This window comes from Zeus faber, assembly GCF_960531495.2.
Source record: "Zeus faber genome assembly, chromosome: 2".
Lineage (NCBI taxonomy): Eukaryota > Metazoa > Chordata > Actinopteri > Zeiformes > Zeidae > Zeus > Zeus faber.
Genome location: NC_137189.1, coordinates 48,172,738 through 48,197,737, shown reverse-complemented (window position 1 = coordinate 48,197,737; position 25,000 = coordinate 48,172,738). Strand labels below are relative to the sequence as shown.

The 25,000-nt window shown below is 44.3% G+C and overlaps 1 protein-coding gene across 1 annotated transcript in view; it reads right to left on the bottom strand.

Moving 5' to 3' along the window:
• Positions 1 to 25,000, bottom strand: part of nmbr (neuromedin B receptor) — a gene marked incomplete at both ends in the record, with an annotated part of 69,054 nt that overhangs the window by 42,409 nt on the left and 1,645 nt on the right. Inside the window, one exon of the mRNA XM_080023951.1 lies at positions 1,856 to 1,997. Coding sequence (XP_079880077.1) covers positions 1,856 to 1,997 — 142 coding nt within the window. The remainder of the gene's footprint in view (positions 1 to 1,855; positions 1,998 to 25,000) is intronic.

Here is a 25,000-nt window from a genome sequence, read left to right as displayed (position 1 = left end):
AAACTAAAAATAATGAAATGCCAAGAGTCCTTGTCTGTGTTTTTTAACAAATATTCTTTCAGATTTTTCCATGAACCTTGTAGTGCAAAACCACCAGTTTGTTTTTCCTGCTCGTTCTCTCTAGACGTTTCAAAAAGGAAACTTAATATCTAAATGTGTATATAAGATATGTGTATATATGTATGTATTACATATGTATGTATGCATATATGACATATGTATATACAGTACATATGTAGGTATATATGACATATGTATATACAGTATGTATGTATGTATATATGACATATGTTTATATGTATGTATGTATATATGACGTATGTATATATGACACATTTATGTATGCATATTTGACATATGTATGTATGTATGTATATATGACATATGTATGTATGCATATATGTATATATGACATATGTATGTATGTATATGATATTTGTATATAAGTGTGTATGTATATATGACATATGTATAAATGTATGTATGCATAATTGACATATGTGTTTATGTATGTGTGTATATATGACATATATATGTATGAATATATGACATATGTATGTAGTTATGACAAATGTATGCATGTATAGATGACATATATATGTATGTATACTGTATATGACATGTGTATGCATATATATAACATATGTTTATATGTATTATGTATGTATGTATGCATGTATTTATGTATGTATGTATGGATATATGACATACTGTACATATGTATGTATGTACAACATACGTATGTATGTATATACAGTATGACTTGTGTATGCATATATACGACATATGTATGTATGTATGTACATATGACATATGTATATGTATGTATGTATATATGACATATGTATGTATGTATGTATATATAACATATGTATGTATGTGGCACGGTGGCGCAGTGCATCGCACCGCTGCCTCACAGCAGGAAGGTCCTGGGTTCTGTTGGTTGTTGGCACCGTGCTCCAGTGGGTTATCTCCCAAATAGGAGCCTTTCTGTGTGGAGTTTGCATGTTCTCCCCGTGCTCACATGGGGTTTCCTCCACCTACCATCAGTAAAGACCCCCACCAAAAACATGCACACATCATCGCCTGACAGCGATGGACACTTGGTACCAGGTCCCCTGGCACGTCGACGAATGCTGCCCACTGCTCCTGGCTGCCCCCCCGGAGGAAGGACAAGCCAAGGATGGGTCAAATGCAGAGGCCTCATTTCACCGGCCACTATCCAAAGTATGTGTGTGTGTGTGTGTGTGTGTGTGTGTGTGTGTGTGTGTGTGTGTGTGTATGCATGTGTTGTAGTGTGGTGTGTTGCGTGACAATTAAAGATTCTTGCATTTATTTATGTATGAATATATGTATGTATGAACGTACTGTATATATGAAATACGTACTTTTTAACTGCACCTCTTGAGAGTTTACCTGCGTCACACTCTGGGACAAACATCGACGGGGTCCAGGCTGCATCCGGAGCGAGCAGCCAAATATCTGCAACATGTGCACTTGACACATCGCTGAACCCCGCCCAGAGGACACACGCGACAACCATTACTGCGGACTAACCCAATCAGTGTCCGCTCCAATCACCTTAAAGTATTTAAACTGCTCTAAACCGTTTATTGGGGCGTCGGATGCTGCTGCCGTGTTACCACCTCCGCCCAAAGATCTGCTTCCATGCTGATATGGAGGCGAGTAGGGTACCACTGGGTGTGAGGGAGAGAGTTTGGGATTTGGGAAACACATAAAAGCCGAGCAGGGTCATTCAAATTGTCTGACTTATTATTATTATTATTATTGTTATTATTATTATTATTTTGTTGTGCAGGCTGAACGGTGTCAGCTGATGTTTTTGTCGTCGTACCTGCATGGAGACGACCTGGGAGAAAATGGCCTCGGGGACGGCCAGCAGGACGGACAGCAACCAGATAGACACCGCCTTCAGGCAGGTCCACACCACGGCACTTGACGTCTGGATGTCCATGGGGTTCACTATGGCCTTGTACCTGAGCGAGAGAGAGAGAGAGAGCGAGAGAGAGAGAGAGCGAGAGAGAGACAGAGAGAGAGAGAGAGAGAGAGAGAGAGGGAAGGAGAGGGAGAGAGATAGAGAGAGAGAGAGAGAGAGAGAGAGAGAGAGAGAGAGAGCGAGAGAGAGAGAGAGAGAGAGAGAGAGGGAAGGAGAGGGAGAGGGAGAAAGAGAGAGAGAGTTTTGTTTTACATTTTACACATTTACATTTTTATTATTGTCTATTTGTATTGCTGTTATTACATCACTTATTTGTTTGTTTGTTTGTTTGTTTGTTTGTTTGTTTATTTATTTCTTGTCCCAATGCCTTTTCATATTGGGTAACATAATAATTATTATAATTGTTATGTCTTGTTATGCTTTGGCTATGTAAGAACGCTTGTCATGTGCATGAAGCAAATTTGAATATAATTGAATTGAATTGAGAGAGTAGTCATACATTCATAACTGCACTTGCATTCTCCTTAACTTGCTTGATTTGTCGTTCAAGGTGTGATTTCTTTCCCAAACTGAAACTTGAATAAAAGCCAGAATCTCGACAATGATGGAGTATTTTTTGGGGTTATTCCGGTGTTGACCTGACTGACACCCGTATGTTTTGATCGAACGTTCAGACGCTCATTTCTTGAAGAAAAGGTGGACTCGTGGTGAAGAAAGACCCCGTTCATGAAGCCACGGAGCTTGACCAAGTCGGTCAGGCCGCAGCAGAAGAGGAGCAGTGTCGTGCATATCTCATGTATTCCCAAATCCCCACTGTGTTTAAGTTTTCAGAGTGAGCCGAATGGAACGCTGATGCAACCTGGTGGCAAGTCTTACTTCACAGGAGGAGGGGGTCGAGGGTTGGCTTCCCATTTGGGCCACCCGGTCTAAACCCAACGCAAAGGGGTAAAGGTCAGAGGATGATGGTTAATGTTTTATTAAAGAATACAGAGGAGACAGAGCCCTCTCCCTCTCGTGTCCTTGTGCCCATTCAAGGAAATCCAGTCATGCTTTCGTCTTGATAATGTTAAAAATCGGGTTTTCCTGTGACAGCATTGTCCTTTGAAACCACATTATGGATGTTACGTGAATAGAGCTATGTATATAGGATAGGGTATTTGCATATACAGTAAATGTGCAGTAAAGTGCATGTGAATAAGTATATGTATGTGACAAATAAACCTCTTGAATCTTGAATCTTGATCTTGAAATAATGTGTTACTGAATGATCCAGGTAGTTGTGGATTCAGCACCATTGACAGCTCCTGTTGCAGGAGGACGATGGGTTTGGTTCGGTGAACTCTTGAAAACGTCTCAAGTGTCTCAGGTTTGCTTCAACTGAAATTACAAAAAAAATTCTCAGTATTGTAAATAATAGGAAATTAATTCATAAGACCAAAGGATCCTTCCGTTGTTGTTCAGAGGCCGTTTTTATTTATTTATTTTTTCCAAATCTTGAAGTGGATTCGGTGCCAAAACCCAGGACATGAGCGAAGAGAAGAAAATAAACAATCGAAAATTCATCGAATGTTGACGGTCAGATCTAATTAAAATTTAAACTGAATTCTGAGTCTGATTGGCATGTTTTCCCCTCTGTTTAAGAGCGTGAGGTGTGAATCACCATATGCAACCAGGCCTCCATCAGTCTGAAGGAAAGCACTCAGGCCCCTGACGATGCTTCTCGTGATGTGTTTGCTCTCCAGCTGCTCCACTCTGACACGCTGAGCTGCACTTTGAAGAGCTCTACAATCTCCTCAAGGGGATTAATGAAGTCCATTGAAATGAGCCCCACACGCACACACACACACACACACACACACACACACACACACACACACACACACGCATGCATACCCTGCACCCCTGTGTTCGCACAGACACATGCATCCCTGTTAATATGTATTTTTATATGCATACATTCACACAAACACACACAAAACCCTGAGTACCTACGTAAATAAGCACTGTCTCACAGGTTCATGTATACACTGTTTTATACATCTATACATGATGTATGCACACACACACGCACACGCACACACACACACACACACACACACACACACCGCACACACACACACACACACACACACACGCACACGCACACGCACACGAACACACACACACATACACACACGGCCACAAGCCCTGTAGAAGGTTAAGGGCAGTGGATTTTTTTACACAGTGATGATGAGAGACTCACAAACGATGCGTTCATAGCAAATAAACTTTTTAAAAGTGCGGTGTCTAGAATGTACGGAACAAACTTGGCAGAAATGGAATATAATATTCCAAAGTGTGTCTTAATTAGTGTGTAACCCCATGAAAATAAGAATTGTTTTGTCTACATAGGGAGCGGGTGCCCTTCCACGGAGGCCGCCATGTTGCACTGCCATGTTTCTACAGTAGCCCAGAATGGACAAACCAATCACTGGCTCTAGAGAGGGCCTTTGTTTATCCAGTTTCTCCATGGCACCTTAGCTTCTCCTACGTCATTGGAAAGGGAGGGGTTAGGGGAGGGAGGGCTGGATTCACTCGGTTGAAATCTGCAACCTCACCACCAGGTGCCACTGAGTTCTACACACTGCGCCTTTAAATGACTCAGGAGTCAGAAGTCACTCCGGCAAAAGAGTCGTTTATTCATTTTGTTCGGGGCTGGAGTCAGACACAAAGACACTCACGGAGCCTCGACGCTGGATTCACAGAGAGCCGAGAGCCGCGACACGCCGATCAAGATCTTTAAGTTTGAAAGCAAATAACTGTGACAGAATTAAATGATTCCTGTGAGGCTTCCATCACAACTCAAACCGGCTCCTCCGACCCCTTCATCATTCAAAAAAGTCCTCCCACACTCACCGCATAAACACAGCTGCCGACGTAGCAGTGATCCCAACTGCCAGTCAACTTTGACTGAACTCACAGAAAGATAAAGAGAGTTGGGCGATTTTGTCACTTTCTGGTGGTTTTGGTCAAAACCACAACCTCCAGCTGCACAATTTGCATTTCTCTAAATAACATACATACGTACAAAATACACAGGCACATAGGGGTTGTACTGTTGCTGGGATGTCCTGAACCTTTTTCCACATGTTACTTATTCAGGACATGCCTGCTCTTTTTTCAGTGATGTTGTACTTCAAATTTATAATTCCAGATCTTCCAAACTGGAAGCTGCTGATTACAACTGCGAGTGTGAGACCATTAGCATCAATCTTCTATGACGGGTAATTGAATTAAAGGCGGCCATTTGGTGCAGTGCTACTTAACTGTTTGAATTACCAAGAGATAGATGGACAGACAGACAGACAGACAGACAGACAGACAGACAGATAGACAGATAGATAGATAGATAGATAGATAGATAGATAGATAGATAGATAGATAGATGGATGTGATCTGACCATGATATTGTACAGTCAATATCATGGTTGGCACATAAACACATAAGCACAGCTTTCCTTTACACTTGATGGATGGGTAACCTGGAGATCCACATGTCCAGTTTGAGTTCACATGCAAACCTCTGCCTGAATCCAAAAATGATGCACATTGTTTGCACCACAGTGCAGCCTCCGCCACTGCAACGGCTGTGGTGTTGCTCGCACTGCTACTACTACTAGCAGTACAACAAGGGTGGTCTTAGTAGTGGAAACATGTCCAGCAGAGTGCGGAGAAAACTCTCCTGTCGCAACAATGTTCCCAAGCAGCACCACACACACACACACACACACACACACACACACACACACACACACACACACACACACACACACACACACACACACACACACCACTCTGACCTCACACACAGACTCCCCCGGCAGAGAGAGGGATGAGAAAGCGATAAACAGATAGAGAGAAAAGGAGTCGTACCACAGCCCATCCCATCAACCCGATGGACGACAGACAAAGATTTAATCCGACACATTAACGCTTAAAACCTGACGACACATTAAGCGTTCCAGAAAAGGTTCATTCATGCGGCCGGTTAAATAAATTTAACTTATTGTCATTTTGCCAACATAAAACGTCAACCTATTTAGTACATGTAAAGGAAGTGTGGTACTTATTAAAGACTACACAAACAATACCCACACTTCCTATGAGTATAATATGAACACAATGTGGAATAATTATTAAGGATTATTCATAAAAATCGAGTAAAGGAGCAGGTGTGAAGGCTTTGTGTGTTGTGAAACACAACCCTTGATGAAGGTGTCCCATGTCGGCGGAGGGATGGAGGGAGCGCCGGAGCCTCAGGTAAGTGACAGCCTGTTGGTAATTGCGTCTCAGAAAGGTGTGACAGTATTTATCCGAGGTGTCGTAAGTGCTGTAAGGGCACGAGGAACATCCCGTGCTAAGTGATGAGAGCCGGGGTGAGAGAATGGTTTCGGATTAAATTCGCCGCGCGCTTTGTGAGGCATTGTGAACGTGTCAATGCTGCGAGAGCCGGCTCTGTTTTTTTTTCTGTCCATTTTCCGTCAGCGGGAATGGAGTCGTTGTGTTGAGCCCAGGCCGTGAGGTTTGAAAGGTTTTTTTCCTCGGTGATGTCATTTTCGCAGCAAAAAAAAAAAAAATTCTATTGAGAACGTTTTTTTTTTTGGGGGGGTTGGTTGTCTCTTAATGACCGTGGCTTGTGGATTCAATCGGATTTGAGCGGCAGGTACAGATGATAACACTTTGCCTCCGGAACAATTACTGGCATGTCATGAAGGACGGTCCTGGTTTGGCTGAAGAAAAGAAAAAGTTGACGCTTTTAGAGGTTTTTGTTCGGGTCCCGGTGGAGATTGTGCGGTTTTGTTTCCTCTTCAGCAGGCTCCCAGACTATTTCCAATCACATTTAGTTGGGAGATGTCTGAAAGACTGAGATCTATGCAGAGGTACACGATGTATGTTGACATTATGCCAGAATTCGAAATTGTGGAGCATTTATTCATGAGGCTGTCGGTGCTTTTGTAAATAAAATACATTGTCTTCATCACTATCCTGAGGATGTTGTGGTTGCCGAGACAAATATCCACTTGATGTTTCTCTCGGGTCTCTAAATGAGGAATTGCTTTTATTGTATGTGTACATATTTGGTGGGATTGTTGGTATACTGTATGACATATTCTAGATGGTTTGCCAGCAGGTAAAAAAGAGATCCCGTCGTTAAAAGTGGAGCCGCTTGTTGCCAGAAAGGCAGAAGGTTCAAAGGAAAAGGTTTTTTGATTGAACGGCAAAAACCGGTCATTTCTCAGTGACGTGGCAGTGACGTCAAAATCAGTGCATTGCAGCGTTCAGCGTTCACCGTGGAAATACGTTGAATGGCTGGAAAATGCAAACGAAAAGCTTCCAATCTGAGGCGAGTGAATTATTCTGAAGTGCGACGGAAGAACAGGGAAACGGAAAAATATAGAAAAAATAAACCAACAAAGCCAAAGAGAAATTAACTAAAATGAAATACAAATTGGAATATTGTTAAAAACGAATTCGAACCCGTCCACATTGCCTTCTCGGTGAGAGAGAGAGAGAGAGAGAGGGGGGTGGGGGGGGGACTCAATAGAGCAACATCTGTTTGGTTTCCACAATAGTTGTGCAGAGAATGCAATAAAAGAGTAAAAGAACGAGGTGCAAGGTGCAGATAGAGAGAGAGGGAGGGTGAGGAGAATAGCAGGATCGGGGGCAGAGGGGGAAACTGACACACACACACACACAGTCCTCAGTACTGTGCACAAGCACATGTTGCAGCTCACCTCCACCCTCCTGACAGTAAAAGGTCAATATGGTGTGATATCACGCCTGAGAGCAGCAGATCAAACACGAGCGCTGACGTGCCGGACGTGTTTACCAGCTGTGGTGTGCGGGTGGTGTGCTATTAGCAGCAACACCTGTCTTAGGTCGAGGTAATTGGGGCCAGGATCTCGGCGTCTGTACGGCTGTTAGAGCAATCAACGAGCGTCAGGTAAATCACCCCCCCCCCCCCCCCCAGCCCCACCCCCACGCAGGAGAGGAGCCCTCGTCATGACGTGCCGTCCATCTGCTCCAGGCCTGTTCCATCCAGCCCACTCTCTCCAATAAAACCAGTGCGCTTCCATCCCCATCGTCTGTGTCTCTGCGTCGGAGGGCCCTGGAAACACCACTCGGGTGGGGTTCGGCAGGCGGGTCTGCTACAATGGTAAATACAGGTGTGGCTGATTAAACCCAACCACTCCCACGACACATGGTGATCTCACCCTGAGGTTGACCTGACCCACCAAGAATGAACACAGTTCCCAAATAAATACAAATTATTTTATTTATTATCAATCACATGTTACGTGGTCTCCCGAAAAGATTTGGAGCCCCTGAGATAAAGCATAATGAGCTGCGTTGACAAACTAATATCCATCCCATCCATTGTGTGTATTAGTGTTCTTAAAAAACAAAAACAAAATATTCATAAAGCTTCCTCTAACAAGGCGGTCAACTTTGTTAAAACTCAAATATAAATAAATGTATAATTGTATATAGAATATTATTTAAATGATTTACTGGACTTTTTACTGTTTATAAAAAAATATTTATGTTATTATAATTAATTCAATTATTTATTTTATTATTTTTATTTCATAGTTTTCTGGTGAATTGGATGACTATTTGAGAAACCCCGAGCAAAAAGATCATTTAAAAAAACAGCCTTAACAGGTTACAGACGTCACAATACAGTTTCCCGTACAGTTCATGACGTGGACGTGTTCATGTGTCACCCAATCCCTGTCACACCCCCCTACCCCCACCCCACAGCCCCACCCCCCAGCCCCACCCCAGAACGAGGGGGCTCTTCATGGTTTCCGAAACGCTAATGGTTTCTGAACAATTAAGGCGGCTTTTTGCACGGCAGCTGACGGACACAAATAGGCGGCTCAAGGACATGAACCCGCTTCCTCTCTCACTGTGTGGAAGCGGGAAGGTTGGCGTCAATCACAATTTAGGGCCGGCCTTGCTCCTGACGCTCTGCGCTGAGGGGTGATGTGATCGCGGGCTGCGGCTACGTGAGGGATGTATCGAGGCAGGGCTCATTGTTTGTTTTTCCGTTACCCTCGGCTGCCGTCATCCCTATTATGTACCCTGAGATGAGCTTATTTATGGGAAAACTCATTTCCTAATCACACCACTGTGAAATGATCTTGCTTCGTGTCCGACCCTGATGGCTCCTAATGAGCCCCTAACGAGACGAAAGGCCACTAACGAGGCCGAAACGGCCCCCCAACTAGCCCTAAGACCCCTAACGAGCTTAACGAGGATAATATACAAGCTTAATGGTTGGAGTGGTTTCTGGATCACTTCCTACCATTAGGCCGCACATGCAAACTATGTTACCATGGATATGAAACAAATACTGCTTGAACAGACTTATTTGAGAGAAATTGACATATTTAAAGGTGCGTTATCTCCGATTTCTGAAGGGAAGTAGTTAGTAAACAAATCATACGGTAAGTGGTGCTTAGTGATTTCTTAGTTTTCTAGTTCAGGAGGATAATGATGATAACGAAGCACTGTGCTTCCTTAAAGCTAGGGCAACTGTGGTGTGGGGATGGTGCGGTGAGCAGCCACACCTGACCTGGTGATTGGGATCAGGGTGGGATCAGGGTGGCTGCATACCTGTTGCTCGTTGGTTGGTCTAACAAGCAACAGGTTAAAATCCCCATCCCCACACACACTCAGGAGAGGAGCCCTGACATGACATGTTCAATCTGCTCCTGGGCTAATTCCAGCTAGCCCACTCTCTACAACAAACTGGTGTTTACAACCCCCCTGTCTTCTGTGTCTCTCTGCTGGAGGGCCCTAAAACTCCACTTGGTTGGCGTGTGGAGGCGAAACTGCCGCAGCAACGGTACGTGATTTAAAATGGAGGAGCCACTTGTGGAACCGCAAGTTCGCTGCACGAACAACCACAGTGGCGAGCTGTACGGCAGCCATGTTGGTTTTGGTGCAAAGATATCACAAGATATTTTGCCTCTTGCGGGAAGATACAGATAAGTTTTCCATCTTTAGATTTGTGCTCCTCAAAGATGTTGTTATTGCAGTTGTAATGCGCGTGACGGAAAATCTGCAAATTCCAGTTGTTAAATATGTGCTGCTATGGCACATATAGCTTGAAAAAAATCACGTGATGTGGACGAAGCTTAGGAGGTACAATGACAGCGCCACCCCAACGAGTGTAAATCTCCTCTTTCTCAAGCGTTGTCCAAGTTCTACATTTTTTTGAAAACCGTGACATTTGATTGACAAGAGAGAGAGGCAGAGAGAGGGGGCAGACACGGCATTAGGGCATTGGAAAGCCAAAAACAAAATCAGCATTCAGATTTCACCACTAAATAAGGCTGGTTCCCCCACTGAGGTAGTAGGGGACTGAATACTGATGGCGTTGTCTGTCCAGTTAGTAGGAATCACGGTGATCCACACAACAGTGCGGTGGCCGCTGTGGAAATCTGTTGAAATTGCCAGACCGACTGGACACACAATCTGCGCATCAATCTGTTGATCGCTCCTGGCTGAGCAGACGCTGCCAACGTGACCTCAACACAGTTGAATAAACCCTCATCGCAGTCGTTCTGTGGGGCCAGCATTGGAACCCTGGCCGGCCCCCCCTGGTGTGGCGGCTCATCACCCCTACGCCCTCCACCGGGTCCGGTGCACTGGGTGAGCGCGGCGGCGGCTAACTTGCGATCCGTCTTTAAACCCGCCTGGTTCCTCGGGTGAAATGAAGGCAGGGAGAGCCAGCACTGGCAACCGGGAGGGGACGCAGCTGCAGAAGATCGGGGTCAGCGGAGTGTTTAAAAGCTGCAGGGTTTTCCACCTCCCTCTCTCTCTCTCTCTCCTGGCAGCGAGGCTGGTCCCCCACTCCAGACTGCACGCCACAGTTATTATTTGTACATTTTTTTTCTGAAAAGACAAATGTCGCGACTTTTGTTCAAATGAATGCCCAGCTAAGGCTGCCTTTTGTTCCACCTGTTGCCTGGTCTCTCTCTACCCCAGAGGCATGTTACAGACATCAAAGCCCAGCAACCACCTTTTTGTAATTCTTAATTTAGAGGATAGTTGAGGAATTCTGTGAAATTTTCACCAATTACAAAGACAGTCTTTCAATTACAGAGAGCATTAAAAGTCTGCAATAAATGAACGCATGCCTTGAAACTCTTCCCTTCTCATTATTCTTTCTGTTTTAAAACAATATGCATCCAATCAAATTTTCGATTATTTACATTCTGAAAAGAGGGGTGCATAGGAACAAAGACGTACATTAGCATATCGGGAGAGAATCTAGGAAGCTCAGTTTTAAAATAAAATAAATTTGTGAGGGGACCGAGCGACCGTTTCCTTAGACAGTAGAACCTTGTGTCAAACCCCACAACAACGAAGGGTCTATTTATGTGTTAACTCCATGAAGCATGGACGTGACTGTCGTACATACGAAACCCAATTTGACCATAACTTAGTACATTTGTTCATTTGTAGGCGGAGTAAAAAAGTGTTTTTTTTCATGATGTGTACTCCATGAACTATATCTGTCCATTCCTCTATTGTCGGGAGGGGGGGGGGGTGGCTTAGTAAACAGTGCTTAGTAGTGTTTTTTTTTAGAAGCAGATATCACAACACCAAATAGATATTTGTTGAAGTGCCCTCGTTGAAAGAACTTCCCCGAAAATTAAATTGCAAAACCGGAAAGGTATCTTCGTATTAAACATGGCTTCCAATGTGTTGTGCATCTCTGACCAGAAAAGTCATATTACTGAGCATTCCCAAAATATATGCCAGTGATTGGCGTCCTGGCTCCCACACAGTCTCCAGCACTTTGAATCCTCTCCTGTAAAGTGTGCTTTCTGCTTTGCGGTAATAAAAAATGTAATTATTGTAGACACTTCCATCCAAATCCTCCCCATACATGCGGGTTGGTGCACTTCTATAGAAAGTCACCGTAGCCGTACCATTCTGAAATACCGAAAGTTACCTTCGCTTTCCCATTTATTTTTTAACACACTGTGGAATGAGATATTTTTTTTTGTCCTGAAGCCCTTGTACAGTCTGGAAATAATACCTCTGTTTAACTCTGACAAATAGGCTCCTAAAACTTCCTTCAGCACTGGAAATTTTTCGGTCAAAATAATGACAGAATTGTAGATTATTGTAGATAATTGTTGATAATTGGAGATAATTGTAGATAAAAGTTTGGTTTTTGTTGAGGATTTTTTTTTTCAAGGTTAATTTTTTTTAAATGTCCCTTGTCTGTTATTGAGTGAAATGGTGTTTAACTTTGGTTATCCAGTTTTTTAAATCGAGGGTCAAATTGCTTAGGCTTAAAATCAGGATCAAAGGTACACCACCTAATTATTCTTAGTTTATCTTGTAATTTATATTCTATATTCCCTGCCAGATGAACCTGATTGAACCGACTTCTACGGAGAGAGCGGGAAACAAAAAGAGGAGTCTTGGGATAATGTTCATTTTTACAGATTCAATTAATTGGGTGAGACTCGTGAAATGGTTGGAGGTCTCTGTACATCTGATTTTATTTTGATAAAGAGGGGTCATAATCATGTTTTGCCAATGTGGAAACTTCTTTGGGTATCAGTATACCTAAATATTTCGGTGTAGTCTGATTCCATTTCAAATTACATTCATCTTGTATTTGCATTTCGTGGAGTATAGTTTAGAGTTAAAATCATGGTTTTCTGAACATTTAGTTTGCATATTGCATATAGCAAAAAAAGAAAGTACCCAAAAGCTAAAATAGTTTGGTAAGTGATTTGTAATTATAACCATTAAAACCAAAGCATGGTCTGCATACAATGCGGTCGTGAGTCATTCCCCATTTACCGTATGGTGATGTCTTTAATGTTGTGCAAGGGGTTTGATATTAAGTGCGAAGAGCAGCGGCGACATTCTGCAACCCCATCTTGTGCCTCGTTCAAATTTAATATTGTTTCGAAAGGTACCCATTTATTTTTATCCGGGCAGATAGATTATTGTATAGTGTACTTATTCCTTTAATAAACAATTTGTGAAACCCAAATCTGTCAAGAACCTTACATGAAAACCTTCAACTCACGGAATGGGCCTCTCCCGCATTCCGACTAACCAATAAAGATGGTGATTTACGTCCTCGGACATGACTCAATATATGCGGCCTGATATTGTCATGGGTTTGTTTCCGTGAGATAAACAGTGTGGATGAGCTGGGGAGAACCTTTTCGACTTCACATGTACAGCTTGTAAGTGACGCCTCTTGAAAGGGATGGAGCATATCTGCTGCTCTAACGGAGGAGGTGATGGAGGCAGAAGGCTGATTCAAAGGGAAATCAATTGGATCCATCTTCTGAAGGCCACTCACTATCCTTTATAAATAATTCCGCCATTGCTTTTCAACTACTGCCATACTGCCCATTCATATTGTACTCGGGTTCAATCGGGATCATGAGATAATCCAGCCAAGTGACGACCATGTGACAAGTGAGCCACACCCTTAATATGCTGAGATGTTTTAATATTATATACCTTGCGAGTGCCGTTAATCGCCGATAATCCTAAATTTAAAAACGCAGAACAGATGCCGGCATTATCAGCATCCTCAAGCTCCATTTTGACACAGAATCATGAAAACGTGTGGTATCGTCTTCAGGAGTTCTCTCAAGACTTGGCCCTCTCTCCGCAAAAAGAGCTGATGCATCATGGGGGGAAAGAAAAACCCTTGTCGCTCACTTCCAGACCCCCTCGTCTCCTGTGTCTCGCAAGGCGCTGATTCCCCTTCAAACTGTTGAGGAAAAATAAAAACCACAGTCCTCCTTCCTTCCAATGAAACACCAGAAATCCAGAGCGAGATGTCACATCACGTAGTGTTCTGGCAGATTTTGTTTAACTTTGACACGGATGCTATGGATTCTCCGGACATGAATTAATTAATTAATTAATTAATAATGAATTTTCTGGAGAACGGAGCTCTTAATGCCTCACGACAACTTATTTGATGAGGCAAACAGTGGTCCGTCAAAAAGGCCGAAGAGCCTAACCAAGGGAGCGGCATGAAGACCAGGGAGACCAGACAGAGGTAGTGGCACTGAGGAGAGGGAGAGAGATGGAAGCTGAAGAGGGAAGACAGCGGTAAGTAAGGAGCGAGCAGAGGAAATGTGAAAAGAGAGGAGAGGAGAGAGTCAATGGACACGAGGCTGCGAATAAATAAGAAACTGGAGAGGAGTGGAGGCCAAACAAGGAGAGGATTGATGAGACCGGACGATGAGAAGCAGTGGAGTGTACTCTGCGTTAAGTCGCTGCCAAAACCGAGACAAAGCAGAGATGGTAGTTCAGCCCTTTGAAAGCCAGAACGAGACACGGCACTGCTGTTTGTTTCATGTTGTAATTTGTCACCTTGAACTTTTTTGTAATAAATATTATTTTAATAATGATAATGAGGATAGTAATAATAATAATTAAAGTCAAACACATTCTCAGACAGTCTCATATCAATCGATGTCCAAATTGAGACATATAATTGCGACAATGTTTTATTGAATCGTTCCGATCAATTAAGTAGAGTGAAGGTGGAACAGAAGTAGAGGTAGTGCAGAGTAGAGGTAGAGCAAAGACAGAGGAGAGTAGAGGTAGAGCAGAGGTAGAGGCGAGCTAGAGTAGAGATCGAGCAGTGTAGATTTAAAGCAGAGTAGAGGTTGAGCAGAGTGCAGGTAGAGTAGAGGTAGAGCAGAGTAGAGGTAGAGTAGGGATAGAGCAGAGTGGAGGTAGAGCAGAGGCAGAGTAGAGGAAGAACAGAGGTAGAGAAGAGGTAGAGGTAGAGTAGAGTTAGAGCAGAGTGGAGGTAGAGTAGAGGTGGAGCAGAGTTAGAGCAAAGTGGAGGTAGAGCAGAGGTATAACAGAGTGGAGGTAGAGTGGAGGTAGAGCAGAGAAGAGGTGGAGCAGAGTTAGAGCGGAGTCAAGGTAGAGCAGAGTTAGAGCAGAGCGGAGGTAGAGTAGAGGTAGAGTAGAGGAAGAACAGAGGTAGACTAGTGGTAGAGCAGAGTTGAGCTAGAGTAGAGGTAGAGTTAGAGCAGAGTAGAGGTAGATCAGAGGCATAGCAGAGTAGAAGAAGAGTAGACGTAGAGCAGAGTTAGAGTACAGTAAGAGTAGAGAGAAGGTAGATCTGAGTAGAGGTACAGTAAACATCCTTGGCCCTCCCTTCTCTTCCTTTTGGAGTAAATCTGTTATTTTCCATTTGGGGATTTGGATCATATTATCAACAGAAAAATACTCCATTCATCAAAATGTTGGTGAGATCATTGGTGAGATCATCTCGCGGAGCAAGTGAGATCTCGCGGAGCATGCTGTGATCTCGCGAGAAGATGGAAGCGGAAGTGAGTAGTGAGTGGAGACCCAAAATGGCGGCGCCCTGCTACACTAACTAACGCACCGGTAGCTCCACCTCAGACAAAATAACAAAGCAAATTGCAAATAATATTTATATTCATATATAAAAAAGGGAACACTGCGCAAAACCAAAGTGGAGGACCTCGAGGATTATATCGATTTTTTTTATAATGCATACGTGATGGAAGACGACCAGGACCGCAATAATCCCGCGAAATGGAAGAAGAGTAACTCAGCAACGGACACAGACGATCTCATAGCGGGTGCTGTTGAGGTTATTGTCTTGAATGACATTAACAAGAAGCTGGACATGCTTGGTCCACTTCTTCGAGACATTACCGAGATCAAAGCCAGTTTTGATTTCCTGCGCTGCACGGTCGGCGAGATGCAAAAAGACAACGCTGATCTAAAAACCTCCGCGAAGCATCTCACAGCGGAGATGGAAGTTGTAAAAAGGGAATAATGAAAATAAAATAATGAAAGAGGCTATCCTGGATATTCAATCCAGAAGTATGTGGGACAACCTCATATTTTCTGGGATCCAAGTGAAAGACTTTCTCCGCCCCGCCCTGAAACTCCCGACGGACACCGTGAAGCAGATCCCCTTTCACCGAGTTCATCGACTGGGACACTGCGTGGGGAACTGTCCCCACTCCATCATTGCTAAGGCTGAACACTTCAAGCACAAGGAGCTTGTTAAAAGCAAAGGACGGGAGCTGAAAGGAACAGCGCTGGGTATGAACAATCAATTCCCCCGGGAGATCAACGACCGACGGAAAGTGCTGTATCCTGTCCTGAAGGAGAACCGGCAGAAGGGTAAACGCCTATCGATGGTTGTTGATAAATTTTTTATGGACGGTCTGTTATACCGAGACTCCTCCACCACACCCTCATTATTTTGATCATAATGTATGTATTCTTGTAATTCTGGTTATTATGTACTGCAAGATGTAGGAATAGGCATGCTATCTATGTCAGGATTTAAAATATCGCTCACTCTCATCTCACCTTCCTAATTCCTCTCTCCTTACTCCTCCAATCCCTCTCACTCTATAATGTCTTTCACTTTATGTATGTCTAATCTGACAATGTTCTGTCTTTATCCGTCTACTTGTCATTTGTTTGTGTAGTTATGTATCCCTACAAACTTCCTACAATACAATTATCATATTGGGAAGAGACTTCAACACAGTACTGGATCCAAATTTAGACCGTTCTTAAGCCAGAAATATTCCCAAATACTGGCGTTCATTGGACACTATAAAACAATATATGAGTGATCTTGCTCTTGGGGATTGTTGGCGATCAAATAACCCACATTCTAGAGAATACACATATTATTCACCACCCCACCAAAATTTCTCTAGAATCTACCTTTTCTTGACAAGTAACTCGGCACTGTCCAAAATCACTAATCCAGAAATCTACCCTATTGTAATTAACAATTACGGGCCGATTAGTTTCAACCTGACGAATGAAACAAACCGGAACCCTCCTGGCAGGTGGCGGTTTAACACCTCACTTTTGACAGATAAAGAATTTAACCATTTCTTTTCAAGAGAATGGACTTCCTTAATTGAACTGAATGACTCCCCAGAAATATCACCGTCCTTACTTTGGGAAACAGCTAAGGCAGTTCTAAGAGGTAGTATTATTTCATTCTACACTCACAAGAAAAGAAAGGTCAAGAATGCCAAAATAAACTCGAACAGCGACTAAAGGAGTTGCACTCCCAACAAGCCCACTCATCTTCTGAGCAAATCCGAAATGAGATCGGGACAATTACATCTCAACTTGATACTATCATCCATCAAAAGACACAATTCCTTATGCAATGAACAAGAGCAAATTATTTTGAATTCAGTGTCAAATCAGGTAAAATTCTTGCCAATAAATTGAAACATGATAGAGAAAAATCACTTATTACAGCCATCAAAGATTCACAGGGGAGAATAACATACTCTCCGCAAGACATCAATAACATATTTAGAGACTTTTAAAATAACCTATATCACTCGGATAATAAATCGAATATATCAAACATTCACTCATTCCTTGATGATATTGACCTTCCTAAACTTTCGACGGAGCAGGCTACAACCTTAGATCAATCACTTACTCTTGAAGAACTCAGGAAAGCGCTCTTCTCTTTGCCCAACAATAAATCACCTGGATCAGATGGCACTGACTTCTGGCCACTTATCTCCCCATTATTCATTAGAATGGTTACAGAGGCCAAGTCAACCTCCACCATGCCTCCGCACATGAATACTGCTCTCATTTTGATTTTGCTCAAACCCAATATGGACCCAACCCTCGCCTCCAGTTATAGGCCCATAAGCCTTATTTATTGCGACCTTAAGATTATGAGTAAAACACTAACCAACAGAATTGAAAAAGTAATTCCATTTATAATTCACCCAGACCAAACAGGCTTTGTCAAAGGCAGACACTCATCCAGCAACACGTGTTGTTTATTCAGTCTGATGAGCATATCTAAAAGGAACAACTTTTATACTATTATTGCCTCTTTGGATGTCGAAAAAGCATTTGATAGAGTCAATTGGACATATCTCTTTTCAATCCTCAACAAATTTGGCTTTGGAGAGTCCCTCATTCAATGGATAAGAATCCTCTACAACTCTCCATCTGCTTCTGTCATCACCAATGGTTACACTTCACAGCATTTAACTCTACAACGTGGCACAAGACAAGGATGTTGGCTCTCCCCTTTACTATTCGGCATCTTTACTGAACCCCTCGAGGTGGCTATCCGTCAAAACAGAAATATTGTAGGCATACAAACAGGAAACTCTGTTCACAAAATCAGTTTGTATGCAGACGATATCCTGTTGTACATACAGAACCCAATATCATCCCTACCGGAGGTGTTCAATCTTATATCTAAATTCTCAGCTATCTCAGACTATTTAATAGAATTGGACTAAAACCACAGTCTTACCACTCATTGGGGGGGACTGTAATGCTGCAACGCAGAAACTTCACTTAATCATCACAATGGGCAAAATTAGATACATTGGTATTGATATCTCCCCCAATCTATCAGATTTGTTTACCCTTAACTTCACTCCATTGTTCAAATCCATTGAAGAAGACCTCATTCGATGGAACAACCTACCCATCTCACTAATTGGTAGGATAGTAGCAGTGAAAATGAATATACTTCCAAAAATAAACTATATATTTTCAATGACCCCAGTGCAACCAACAGTACATTGGTTTAATACTCTCGACTCAATAGTCAACAAATTTTATTGGAAATACAAGAAACTGAGAATTAAACTAGCTACAGCTAGCTATTAAACACTACAGAAAAACAAAGACTGTGGAGGCCTAGCAGCCCCAAACTTTAGATACTACTATCAAGCAAACCATCTTCAATTTATAATTAAATGGTTACAACAAGAGCAACAATTGGCCCATGGATGGCGAGACATTGAACAATCCGAATGTCAGGAGTTTTCATTATAGGAGTTATTTGCCATTCCTTACTGAATCTATAAGGAAGCATAATTGCTTTAAAAACCCATTTATCGCAACAACTCTGTCAGCCTGGTGGAAATTCCTCAAACTCTATTTCCAAACAAATTCACGCCAATCTGGCACAACCCAGATTTCTTGGTTTAAAACAGACCAATAATCTTTAGGTCTTGGAAAAGACAAGGTGTGTTGGTTCCGGGCGTGGCTGTGGGTTCTGGGGCTCGAGTTGGGGGCGGGGGGTGCTGGGCCTGTGTGTCCTTCTGCGTTCCGTGGGGGGGTGGCCCGTCGTGCCGGGGCTGGTTAGGCGTTCCGTCTGGTCCTGTCAACCTGAGTCCTGAACCTGGCTGGCTGTGCTAGGCGTGGGGCTCATCATGTGGCCTCCGTCAAGGGGGGCGGTCTCCTGTCATCACACCGGGCTGCCGAGGTACCTGCCCTCTGACGCTCTCGGTGCGCGGGGCACTCGTCACTGGGGGGTCGGGCTTTGGGTGGGGGTGCTGTCTGCTGCCCTCTGTTCTGTAGTCCGCATGCTCGGCGGCTGGGGGCTGACCAGGGGCCTGATGGGGGCGCAGAGCTGCCCGACATGGTGGAGGCGCATGGTGGAGGTGCATGGTGGAGGTGCATGGTGGGGGCGCATGGTGGAGGCGCATGGTGGAGGCGCATGGCGGACGCTCTGCGCCCTTGGCTGATCACTGTAGGTTGGAGGGGGGAGGGGGTCTGCGTGGTTGCTCCCCGGCCTGCTGCACCCCTGGATCGATCCTGTCGCGACTCGCTTATCTCTCCCAGTGCCAAAACTCATACTCAGCATATACACTACACAAGAGACCAAGGGCTTGCGGGATGGGCGGGGTGCAGGCTATGTGGGCAGGGATGTGGCGGGCAGCCGCCATCTTGCCTGTCACACTCCTGCCCAAATGTGCTTCTCATCCGTCCCAAAATTTTAATCCCACTCACATTAGCTTAGAACACATACACTGGCACTCCTACTCCGAACAACACTCCATCGGACCAGGGTCTGTGGGACAGGAGGGGTGCGAGTGATTCGGGTTCGACTTGCCTGAAGGACTCGCACCCCCAACCCCGCAATTTTTACTGCAATTACCAACAGCACACATTGGGCACTGGGGGGGGTTTTTCGGGGTGGCCATTCGCTGGTGGGTCGGTGTGGGGGCGTAGTTGGCCGGGGGGCGGTCAGGTGGGCTCCCCCTCCCGGCCTGGCTGAAGTTCTGACGGCTTGCGCCTGGTGGCTTGGGATGTGCTGCGAACTGGCAGGGCTGCGGTGAGTGCGGGTGGTGGGGGTGGTGGAGGGTCTGTATACCTGGTGGCCCGAAGGTGTAACATCGAGGTACCCCGCGCTGGGCACACGCTGCTACATGTATGGGCACTAGGCACTCACGCTGGGAGGAGCGTCTGGTTGGCTGCGGTTGGGCGGGCCTCCTGCTTGTGCGGGGCATGGGTGGGCATGGGGGTCATGCCGGCTCGCCCGTGGGACGGGCGGCTCGGGCGGGGTGTCGGTCTGTCACCGTGGGGCCGGGATCTGGGCCTGCGGTCCGTGCCTTGCACCCATGGCCCGGGTTCTGTCGGCAGCTGCCTCTTGTGCCTGCACCAGGGGATTGGTTGTACGTGTGCGCCCCTGGGGTGCAGGTTCTCCTCGTGCTCCCTGGGACTCGGTCATGCTCCTCGGGCCTGAGCGTGGGGGTCTTCTGTGGCCGCAAGACAGGGTACCCGGGGCTTTCCTGTGGCCGTAGGGTGTCCACGGGGCTGCGGAGTTCGGGGGGGGGCTTCGGGGCCCCTTCTGCTGCTTGGAGACGCCGCGACATATTACTGACCTTCGACACCAGTACCAATGGGGATAAGTCATGTACACTCACCGGTGGACATCAACACACACACACACACACACACACACACACACACACGCACACCTGCTTGGAGTGCACCCCATTCAGCATTCCTCCCCTTTCCTCCCTCATTTGCTGCCATAACTTTGACAGGAAGGGGCCACGTGACCAGTTGTAGTTCCAGTTTTCCTGAACCTAATTCATTGTTTTTAAATACATGTTGTCGTCCAATGTTCATGTTTTTTGTGTGAATGTTGTTTGTTTCTATGTTTATCTGTCTCACCGTGGTGATTCTCCCCCTCTTGGAGCAGTGATTAGTTGTTTATAGACCCAAACATGATGAATAGTTCTCCAAAGAGGGGCGTTGCTGGTGGCTCTCCATAACCAAAGCTGTGCTCTTGTCATTCTACAGCTCGTCCACAGGACAGAGTTGTTGCAGCAGTTGTTGATGATTAAAGAATTAATAAAGAGTTGCATTGCAGGTTGAGAACTTGAGCTCCACTTGCAGACTAACTCTTTTCTTAATGCAAATACTTTGTGTTGTTTGCCTAGCATGCTGACAGCACAGGTAAAAAAAAAAAAAAAAAAACAGTTGGTGAATAACATTTCTGCATGAGACTCAAAAGTGGTGACTCGGGACTTCCAGATCTTCACCATCAGGCGCTGGGGGCTGCGTGTCAGGAGAACCTTGACACTTGTTATTCTGAACATGTCTTCTCTGGTGCATTAGCATGAGCATGTGCCACCTCCTGCAGCTATGACAACAACAACATATGGTCGAGTGATAATTGAAAGCGACCTTTGGGCCTCTGAATAGAGGAATCCTTGAGGAAATCCACGATTAAGGGTTGAAACGCCATGAAAGTGCTTCCAATAAGTACCATTGGAGGATATGGGTTTTTTCTTATGAACTAGAATCAAACATACCCCATTTCCACCGATAGCAATAACATTAGAGAGTTCGGATTACAATTTCTACAATCTGCACTGCGGAAATGTAATTTGTACAATTAGCCTTCCATAAGCGGTCTGCCTATTTGTAGAAGTGCAAACAAAACTAATTTTAACGTATAATCGAATGTTTGATCAGATACGACAATTACTTTTGTGGTACTGTATATTTATGTACTCAGAGGGTTATTTTTCTGTAAGGATATCTAACATGCTTTATTGAAGCCTACTTCAGTTGCCCCATTTGACTGCTGAAAGGGTCAAATGGGGCAAATATAGTTTATGCAGCAATCACTTTGACAGACCCTCATTTCGGAAAATACCAAACAAAGTCACCCTTTAGTGTATTTTCCAAGATCCTTGAAAATCATGAACAGAATCAATTAACACTTCACGACAGTTGTGACACAAGTAATTTGGCATTCAAAGGTATTTATTTCAAAGCAAACTTCTGTGGAGCTAAACGTTTGGGCTAAGAGTGATGGTGAAGGCTGTTCAGTGCAGTCTGCTTTATATGTACTAGTGGTTTTAATGAAAGTCTTTTAATTTTGTATTCCTTATTTGCACTGGACTTACGGAGCTGCAAGTTGAATGGCTTCCTCCATTCTTCTAAAGAGCACTTCAATATTTATTTTCCATTTTTCAGGGTTCGAGAAGCGCTCGGTTGCAGTTTATCCTGAGTATCTTTTTTCTAACAATCTGTTTTCTTATCCAGGGTAAGCTCTTCACTTGGATATTAGTGGAAGAACAGGAAGGTGAGATGGTTGGAAATAATAAGAGCCACACACCTACGCTGGTGTTGCAGTGCTTCTTAGACTTCTTAAACAGCCCACAGGATCTTACCCGAAAGCTACTAGGAGGCAGTCTTTCTAACCAGAAAACAGGTGGCAGAGCAAGAAGGGAAACCAAAGAAAGAAAGAGTGTTGTGTTGTGTGATGGTGTCGGTGGTATGGTTTAAGCAAGCCACACCTGTCTTTGGTCTAGTTAATTGGGCCGTACACCTGGCACAGGGCACAGGCTAAATCAACCATCCCCACACACACATGGGAGGACCCCTTGTCAGGATATTATTCCCATGTGCCCCTGGCTTGTTCCACCTTTCCCACTATCTACAATAAACTGGTACATTTCAACACCATCGCCCGTGTGTCTGTATGGGAGCGCCCTGGAAAAAGCCACTTTGGTGGCATACGGCAGCAAACCACCACCAGAAAGAAAGAAAGACATAAAGAACAGACAGATGTTGGAGGGACATTTAGTTTAATGTGAATTAGAAGCCCTGTTCATGAATCATCGCCACACGCGCGCGCTCTCTCCGTCTTAAAAGTCTTGACTCAGCCGCCTGGTTGCACAACTTCATTCTGGGGCCAGAAAGACGAAGACTTCTCAACGATTTCCTGTGACACACTCCTCAGTGGAGTAGGCTATAAACCCCAGGGGATAATCTAACCAATGATTATAGTATTTTAATCAATCAATACAACACCTATATACAGTACAACAGTGAAATAAATTTATTCCAAGTTCAAGGGGAAAAAAAAAAATCCAGATCCTCCCACAGTGAAACAGCTCTGATCATTTCCAAAAGGAAGAGGTATCTGTTGCTCCTCCAGAAGAAAGGGACAGGGGGAGTGGACTCTACCTCCCTCTGCTCTACCTCTACTGCACTGTCCTCTACCTCTCCCCTACCTCTACTCTACTACTCTATCGGCCTCTACCCTACTCTTCCTCACAATACGCTACCTCTTCCTCCATCTACTTCTACATCACCTCTACTCTACCTCTCCCCTAACCTCTGCTCTACCTCTTCATCCCTCTACTTTACCTCCCTCCACTCTACCTCCCTATACCCTCTGCCATCCCTCTACTCTACTACTCTACCGCCCTCTACTCTACCTCTCCCTCCCTCTACTCTACTTCTACACTACCTCTTCTCTGCCTCTACTCTACTTCTGCTTCTATGTCCACCCTACCTCCCTCTACTTTACCTCCCTCTACTCTACCTCTACTAATAATGTACTTTGACTCTGTAGGTAACTGACGAAGGAATTCTCTATTCCATCAATATCTTGATGAAAATGTACGATGGGATTGATGACTTATTTAGTATAAAGTCATAATAAGAGAGATAAGATAAGATAAGATAATAAGTAAAAAAAATATCCGTGGCTTGAAGTTCATCCGTTTGTGTCGCAAACACCACCATGTGACGTCGATCACAGGGATGCGTGTAGCGGTGAGCTCCACATCCACACAAACACACGCCCACGGAAGGGACACACGGGCTCCCCGCAGATGGGACAGGACTCAAGCTGAGATCTGAGCTGCTGTAAGGGAGCGGTGCTGCCCACTGTCCCACCGCGGTGCCGTGGATACCGCTTGGATCACCTGCCTTGCACACTGTGTCCCTACATGTATTTGCACACGTATGTACGTGCACACGTGTCTATTTTTCCCGCAATATGAACATCCTCAGACCCTAGCACACACAAACACACAGATCACCTTTGACAATCATTTTAAATGACGCCAGCTCCCCGTTTTTCTCTTTCTCTCTCTCTCCCTCTCTCTCCATCTCTCTCTCCATCTCTCTCTCTCTCTTCCCCACTGGCTTTATTTGTCAATCTCTCTCTTTTTGACTCGTTCTGTCACCCCGAAAAAATTCTCCAGACCTTCGGGCTCTCGTCCATGATTGCTGTAAAAACATCTGTTCCTCTCTCTCTCCCTCTCTCTCTTTCTCTCCCTCCCTCTAAACCTCTTGAATGTTGAATCTCTCTTTCTTTCTTTCTTAATTTCTCTCCCTCTCTCTCTCACACACACACACACACACACACACACACACACACACTGCACTCTGTTCCCTTTTTCATTGTCGTCCGTCTACTACTATGATACCGGTGTAATCCTGGAGGGAATACAGGTATATATTTTTATACCGGTACAACACTTGCCTGATATTATACAGCAAATTCGACGTCCAGAAATAATAACATGTATTTTCAGTCACACCCAATGCAGCCTTTGAGTTTTGTTCTGTTTTGTTCAGTCCTATTCTATTCTGATATATTCTATTGCAATCTTTAACAGTTCCATTTTAAATTCTATTACCATGCACTTTTCAACCTTGATTTTGAATTTATTATATTATTTTCTGCAGTTTGATTGATGGGTTCGATTGTATTTTCTCTTCAACTCAGAAAAGAAAGTGGTTCCTCGCCACAAGAGTCTCAGTCAATGTGTAAACGATCCAACTGCTCCATGTAGCTCATCATGACCATTCTAAAGTGCTGCACTTAAAGTTAATCACCACACGTAGTCACAAGCTGAAAGGCTATGTATA